At 43.4% G+C, this 8,250-nt stretch overlaps 1 protein-coding gene across 1 annotated transcript; it reads right to left on the reverse strand.

The window, feature by feature from the left end:
* Positions 1-2,508: 2,508 nt before the first annotated feature.
* On the reverse strand, positions 2,509-7,677 carry LOC121849960 (protein ATP6V1FNB-like). Its single transcript, XM_042339411.1, has 2 exons — positions 7,144-7,677; positions 2,509-3,028 (listed from the first exon to the last, which is right to left on the reverse strand). The coding sequence occupies exons 1-2, from the start codon at positions 7,547-7,549 to the stop codon at positions 2,907-2,909; spliced, it is 528 nt and encodes a 175-aa protein (XP_042195345.1). The 5' UTR covers positions 7,550-7,677; the 3' UTR covers positions 2,509-2,906.
* Positions 7,678-8,250: the final 573 nt, after the last annotated feature.

Genomic DNA, 8,250 nt, shown 5'->3' on the forward strand with positions numbered 1-8,250 from the left:
ATTTTTTTAAGCACACATAATTTCACTTATGTATTTCACGTATATTTTTCTACACTAAGAGGTTACTTAGTTATGTTTGAAAAAGCTTACTGATTTAACAATCTTTTCGATTATAATGTAAGTCAATGCAACTTTTTAATATGCTTTGGAATTGAACAGGTATAAAAGATGTTCATTCATAATATAATAAATATAATTCTTGGAAATAGTGTAGACAATTTGTATTTTTCAACAGCACACCACGCTCGTTCTTTTATGGGCACTGAGCCCCTCCCTGAATTAGTACCTAATGGTAATTGTATTGCAGTCCACTAATTACTTGATGTAATTGGTGTCTTTTTTATGGTCCAATCAGATGCCCCCCTCAGTTGCCCAACAGGGGGCACGTACACTTCCAATCCTTTATTTGCATATTGGAATAGTAATTTACCGCCAAATTGTTGCAATCGACGCTAGAATCAGACTTGAAGGGCACCATAAGTATTAAAAATATTGAATAAAAGCACTACTCTATTTAAACAACAAACAGGTATAGAAAGCAAAAGGGGTGACAATTCTGTATTATAAGGTAGACCCAGCAACAGAGACAAATATTTTTGTAAAGGAGAAGGCTTTATAAAAACACTGCACAGCAGTGCATTGAGTTACTAAGAAACAACTTGTCCATCAAACGTTACAGGATACATTCACGACAGTATTTGTATTCCTGCAAAAACATAAACAATGTATAAGTATTGAATTAGGAATTTGAGCAACACCCATATGAATCATGCAGACCTTGATTTGGCTAAAATCAGATTAGGAACCTTCCCCTAGGGTGTGATCTGTTTTTTCAGGTTTCTCCTTGTATCACATGCTGCTGTGGAATGAGCAATGTGTAAAATCCCATAGCAACCAGATTATTTGATGGCACAAGTTTCATTAAAGGGTTAAAGTGCTGGCTGGATAGTCCATAAATTATTTATGAATTAGAAAATGGTGGCATGTGGGAACACATTAGTGATGGGAGGGAGGCAGCTTTTCTAAATTAAAATATATATAACATGCAGTGAAAAGGAAAAAAAACCTGATTTCTCTCTTGTTGAAGATCAGCTGTCTCTTCCAATACTTCCAATTGGCATGAACTCCGCAAAAGCCAAATTAAATTCACTGAAACTTTGAAAGATTCTTTTTTATAAAATAACCCCAGCCTGGTGCAAGTCTCTTGGAAATGAGAGCGAAGGTGAAAGGTGGCGGTCAGCAGAGTTCCTCATCTGCTGTCTGTAATTCACAAATGGGATTTAAATTCTCCTAGCCTGCCATTGTATTTGCTTACAACCCTATGTACTTATTAGTCTCAAAGCATTCAAATGTAGTATTTCACACACATTTAGGTCACAATTAATTAGGTCATTGCATGTCTCAAAATGGTACACTACAATCTGGGGGTTTAAGACAGCGAGAGGACTGAGCTGGTGTAATAAACAACAAAAAGATCACATTGGCACAGAGGGTGTTGTGAATTGGGGATTAAGGTAGATTTTGAGGGCAGCTCAGAAAGAGTTTTACTGTTGCAAATAGCTGACCCGAGGGTCTTTGACACTAGGGACAGGAAATTCTACTAGTCGTAATTATAATGGGAAATTTGGTAGCACAAAAATATTACTAAAAAATAAAGTGGAACAATATTACTAGTGATATTGCATTTTCAATTTTACATGATTTTCAGATAAATTAAAAAACATTTCATTTCCTTCCCCCTCCCCATACACACGCACACCCATGACCAGAAAAGAACCAAGATAATGACAGAAGAGAGATATGGATCACTGCGCTTGAGTTTACATATCTGAACAGCAGATGAAAGAAAACATCTACACCACATGGCTGCACTTTTCAGTGATGTGTGTGTTTTGTGTGGCAAATTTAAGGTGAATGAACTGTGGGGGAAGTTTGATCAGCCTGGTCCAGTGAATGTTTATATCTTTCTCGCTCTCTCTCCCTGATACTTATCAAATGCAGCTGCGAGGATAAACAAGCTATTACCAATCTGCCTGCGATGCAATGGCTCTCAGGTGTGTTAGAGTTACCAAGCAATATTCAACCAGGAGAAATTAAAGAGAAGCATAATAAATCCAGATAAAAAATTTAAAAACACAACCATAATAAAATACACAGTTCAGCCAGAATCCTTTCAGATATTTTGCTGCAGATAGTTTTTTTTTGCTGAACATAATTAACATAACAATCTTTTTAAATAACAATGTTTAAACACACATTCTATTGTTAATTTAGTTTAAATGCTAGAATGGGTTATCAGAATGGATCATTGATGCCAGGATACTGGACTTGTTTAAGAAAGCTTGACTCTGCATTGGAAAGACTATATTCTGGAAAACTGAGATCAAATGGGTTGAAGGGCCTTCATCATTCGAAGCCTGTGCACAGGATGTGCACTTTACGGCAAAAATTATTAATTGATTGCACGTTATTTAAATGTTATTTGTGAGCGTATTGTATTCTGACATTTAAATTATTAAAAATGGAACAGATTCAGAATTGACATTCACCATATAGGAACATCTTTTCTAAAACAGGTCTGCTCAGACATCAAATTCAATTGATATAAAAGCAGCTCATACAGCAGGTTAGCACAAAACTGGACCATTGAAACCAATCTTTAAAGACACATTTATTGAAATTAAAATTATAAATGTAGTGAATGTAAATCAAAATATAATTCTGAAAGTGCCCGTTTTCAGAGGTTCCATGAGATTATTTTGCTCAATAATAATAATAATTCTAGCATTTGATATAGTGCTTTTCACGTCGGGAGGACATCCCAAAGCGCTTCACAGAACACACGTGTTTTATCAGAGAGATCTGAAGAGGGAGGAGTTTTATTATCTCTCCCCCTGCCCGATTGTTCAGGTTAACCAAGCATCAGTTGGAGACGTTTTGCAGAAGACACCATTTCTTGTGCAGAAGGTGTCCTGTACAATCCTCAATCGCCCATGACTGGGTATTCCATATTCTGTGGTATTTCCATCTGGCGAACAAGTTAGACATTAAGCATTTAAACAGTTCTGACAAAGGGTCATGGACCCAAAACGTTGACTCACTTTCCTTTCTCCAAAAATGCTTCCTGACCTGCTGACGGGGCCTCACCATCTTGGACCTCACCATCATCGACAAAGCGATTTTGTACCATCACTTCAGCTCCCTCAATTCCTCAATCCCTTTCTCCACCCAACCCACCTCCATCTCATACTGCCGCTGGAAAAAAATCTCCCCCCACCACCCTCGGCTTCCTTGGAGTCATCTGAACTCCTTCCCCTCTGGGTGTCCTCACGCAATGACCTATCCTCCTCGGTCACTCTTCTCCACAGCTCCCTCTCCTCCACTCTCGATTCCCTCGCTCCCCTCTCTTCCTGAACCATCTCCTACTCGCGAAATCACCTTGGTACACCAGCCACCTCTGCTCCCTTAAAGCCCAGGCATGTTCGCTGAGCTCACCTGGCTTATATCAAACCTAACTGTCCATCGGCAGATCTGGCTGGACCATATCAAATCCTACTGCTCCGCTCTCGCCTCCACTACTTCGTCGTTCTATTCCAAGACAATCTTGGAGGCTAAGGACAACCCCAGGCTCCTCTTCTCCATCACGAACCAGCTCCTCCACCTTCCCTCTCACTCCTCACGCATCCTCACCTCAAATGCCAACTACAAGGAGATGCTGGACTTCCTCGAATCCAAAGTCGAGGGAATCCGCTCAGCTGCCTCTGCCACTGTATCTGCTACCCACCTCCCCATCTCCTCCTCCCACCCCAGCCCCTACCCATCCCTCCCTCCACACCTTTGAACCCGTCTCCCCCTCCTCACTCATCACCACCATAACCCGTATGAAACCTACCACCTGCTCCCTCAAACCCATCCCTACCCCTCTCCTTACCTCCCAGCTCCACCTCCTTGCCCCTCTACTCACTAACATTGTCAACCTCTCCTTGTTCTCTGGTACTGTTCCCACCCCTTTAAAATCCACTGTCATCACTCCTATCCTTAAAAATCCCTCCCTGGACCCTTCTCTACTCCCTAACTACCGCCCCATCTCCAACCTCCCCTTCCTCTCCAAGGTTCTGGAATGAGTTGTTGCTTCTCAGCTTCACTACTTCCTTTCCCGCCACTCCCTTCTCGAACCCCTCTTTTCGGGCTTCCATGCCGCCCACAGCACAGAAAGCGCACTGGTCAAAGTGACAAATGACATTCTGTCCATCTGCGACCAGGCCTCCCTCTGCCTCCTCTTCCTCCTTGACTTCTCTGCTGCTTTCGACACCGCCGACCACTCTATCCTCATCCACCGCCTCTCCTCTCACTTCAACCTCCATGGCACTGTCCTTGATTGGTTCAGATTGTACCTCTCACACCGCCTGCAATTCATCTCCTCAAACAGCTTCTCCGGTAGCCCTTGAACAGTCTCGTGAACTGTTGCTCAGGGCTCTGTCCTTGGTCCCCTCCTCTTCAATATCTATGTGCTTGGTGATATCATCCGCAGACTTGGGGTCAACTTCCACATATATGCGGATGGCACCCAACTCTGCCTCTCTGCCTTCCCCCTTGACTCCAGGACCACTGCTGTGCTGACAGAATGTCTATCAGACATCAAGTCCTGGATGAGAGCTAACTTTCTTCAGTTGAACGTCAACAAGACCGAGGCTTTCCTGATTGGCTCCCGTCAGCGCCTCCTCACCTCAGGTTGCACACCATCACCATCCATGGTTGTACACTCCACCTTGCTAAGTCAGTCCAGAACCTTGGGGTCTTGTTTGACCCTCAACTATCCTTTCTACCCCACATCTGTGCTATGACCCGCTCTGCCTTCCCCCACCTGCGCAACATTGCCTGGTTCCGCCACTGTCTCACACCACAGGGCACTGAAACCCATGCTTTCATTACATCAACTCCTCCCTCCACAGGCTGCAGATCATCCAGAACTCTGCAGCCCATGTCCTCTCCTGCACCAGGCTCCACGACCCTATCAATTTGCCTAACTCCACTGGCTTCCCATCACACAGAGGATACAGTTCAAGATCCTGGTCCTCACCTTCAAAGCCCTCCACGGTCTTGCTCCCCCCTACCTCTCCGACCTCCTAACCCCCTACCATCCTGTTTGCTCCCTCTGCTCAGCGGGTTCCGGCCTGCTTCACGTCCCCTGCCTTGCTCACCCCACTATTGGCGGGCAGGCCTTCCGCCACTCTGCACCCACCCTCTGGCACTCCATCCCATAGTACCTCCATCTCGCCTCCTCCCTCACCACCTTCAAGACCCACCTCAAGACCCTCCTGTTCGACCGTGCTTTCGATCTCCCTACTTCCCCACCCCTCCACCCTCCCCCACACCGACCTCCAGCGCCTTGGGATGTCCTCCCGATGTGAAAGGCGCTATACAAATGTAATTTTGTTGTTGTTGTTGAGTTTTCCCAGCGACTTCTGTTTTTGTTTTCAGATTTCCAGCATCTGCAGTATTTTGCGTTTTGTTGTAAGCATTTAAACAGTTCCTCTGAAAATTCAACTACGTACCTTAAGACCTTTAGAATGGAATTAATGGGAACCTGAATGCAGTTTAAAGGGAACATTAAATTGGATTAGGAACTGGCTGAGTGACAGAAAGCAGAGGGTGATGGTTAATGGGTGTTTCTCAAAATGGAAGGAGGTGTGCAGTGGTGTCCCCCAGGGATCGGTATTGGGACCATTGCTCTTTCTAATATATATTAATGATCTGGACTTGGGCATAGGGAGCACTATTTCCAAGTTTGCAGATGATACCAAGTTAGGTAGGGTAGTAAATAGTGAAGAAGATTGTGACGGACTGCAGGCAGACATACACAGAATGGTGGAATGGGCTGACATATCGCAGATGGATTTCAATGTAGATAAGTGTGAGGTGATACACTTAGGTAGGAAAAATGATAGAAGGCAATATAGACTTGGTGGCTCAATCTTAAGGGGGGTGAACATACAGAGAGATCTGGGTGTTCAAGTAAGCGAATCATTAAAGGTAGCGGGCCAGGTAGATAAGGCAGTAAAAAAGGCATTTGGTGTACTGAGCTTTATTAGTAGGGGCATAGAGTATAAGAGTAGGGTGGTTATGGTTAATCTATACAAAACACTGATTAGGCCTCAGCTGGAGTACTGCGTCTAGTTCTGGGCACCTTACTTCAGGAAGGACATTAAGGCACTGGAAAGGGTGCAGAGGAGATTCACGAGAGTGATACCAGGAATGAGGAACCTTAGCTATGAGGACAGGCTGGAGAAGTTAGGACTTTTCCCATTTGAGCAGAGAAGGTTATGCGGGGACCTGATAGAGGCCTTCAAGATCATGAAAGGTTTCGACAGGCGAGATAAGGAAAAGCTGTTTCCGCTGGTAGGTGTGTCTGTGACTCGTGGTCACAGTCTTAAGATATCTACCAAAAGAAGCAGAGGGGAGGTTAGAAGACATTTTTTCACTCAGCGAGTTGTTTGAATTTGGAATGATCTGCCTGAAAGGGTAGTGAAGTCCGATTCGATAACAGCTTTTAAGAGAGAACTGGATAGGTATCTGGGGAAGACGGGTTTGCAGCGTTATGGGGAGAAAGCTGGTGATTGGGGTTAGTGAAAGTGACGCTCTGTCAAAGAGCTGGCACAGACTCGATGGGCCGAATGGTTTCCTTCTGTACCATAACATTCTATGAATTATGTCAACTTCAGATCTTTCCATTCTAATGGATGATCGTTGTTTTATAAAAATGCTTTTGGTCATAAATGGAATTTGGTTCGTAAAAATCAATAAATATTTGAAGAGGATGGATATAAACTGTTATGGAGAAAGAACAGCGAATTGGAATTAGAGGAGTCGGCTTCAGTGGATGAACTAGCAGCCTTATAGGCTTGATGGTCTAAATGACCTCCTCTTATTCTGCCGTTTCTGTATGCTATGAAATGCAAGAACTTCACTTCAATCGTCAGCCCCATCCATATACAATCAATCAAGCACTGAATCGTGGTGCTCACCCATCCCACACAGCTGAAATAGAATTGGCAACACAGGACAAGAGAACTAGAAGGACTTTACAATAAGATAGAGATATTGTAAGTGGAACTTCGCTGCTTACCAATTTATTTTACTTACCCAGCCTCCAGCCATAGTCCCAGGATGATAGGAGAGGATATGGGAATTTTTCAACTGGGTCTTGTGCTTTTCTCTCTTGCAGGTACTGGTACCTGCCTGTCTGCTCTTGAGAGAAGCCTTCATAAAGCAGCCGTCGAATTTGAGGGGTCACTGGGCGCATCTCTGCCACCAATAGGTTAGGCTTTTCAGGTGCTTTCTGGGCTGGATATTTCCTTTGTCCATGTTTTTTGGGAATAGCTGGCAAGACAGCAAGTTTAGGAACGTCATACTTCTTCCTGTGTATAATGGGCTGAATCCCGGCTTGCTCATTCCCGTACTTGGTTTTCCAGGCTATCCGAGTACAGATTTCTTTATTAATGAGTTCGGTCCAACACTTCTGACTGTGAGCATCAATCAAATCTTTCATCTCTGTTGTTCTGATAAAGTTTAATTTGTTCTGAAGTAGTCGCTTTCAAGTGACCCAGTTATAGTGCCAGTGCAGTTGTCAAGTAAAGCAAGGCACTGTCTAGTTTACATTCATCACCACAGTAACAGCCATGGTTACCATCAAAGAGAAGTTTACAATATCCGAGCAAGTACTGCATTTGACTTGTAAATTTCCTGGGCACTCCTACTGGATGGAGGACTTTTCTGCGGGAATAGCTTAAGGCTGCTGCTACTGAATGGAAAGCTTTATTTTTGGCCAACCGAGAACATCCCTTTGTAAAAGTTCAATCATAAACCAAAACTCAGGGAATCAAACCTCAACCATAAACATATTTTCAGGAAATGTTTGTTTGACTGCTTCAGGTATTACTAGGTCATTTTAGTTCTTTTTAATAATTACTTTATACATGATCATTGTTGCTGTGGCGTTGTCTTAAGTTCTGCTCCATTCCCAACCTAATATCCAGATTTTGATATGAAAAGGTTCATCCAGGAATTTAATACAGTTCTCATCATGAAAAGTACAGAATACTAATCACAAGATCACTAAATTGGCTCTAATGAAGAAAGACCTTTGGCCCATTTGATCTCATCCTTCCAGAAATACGAACCCTACCATCTTCCCATCACAGCATCGAGCTGTCATTTAAGTGATTCCAGTGTCCTGCATTCAATCACCTC

Source organism: Callorhinchus milii, unplaced genomic scaffold (genome assembly GCF_018977255.1).
Source record: "Callorhinchus milii isolate IMCB2004 unplaced genomic scaffold, IMCB_Cmil_1.0 Scaffold12, whole genome shotgun sequence".
Taxonomy (NCBI): domain Eukaryota; kingdom Metazoa; phylum Chordata; class Chondrichthyes; order Chimaeriformes; family Callorhinchidae; genus Callorhinchus; species Callorhinchus milii.

Coding starts and splice junctions, on each gene's coding strand:
- LOC121849960 (XM_042339411.1), bottom strand. CDS start 7,549: ATGAAAGATTTGATTGATGCTCACAGTCAGAAGTGTTGGACCGAACTC. Junction 3,029..7,143: donor GGACTATGGCTGGAGGCTGG/GTAAGTAAAATA, acceptor CTTGTTCGCCAG/ATGGAAATACCACAGAATAT.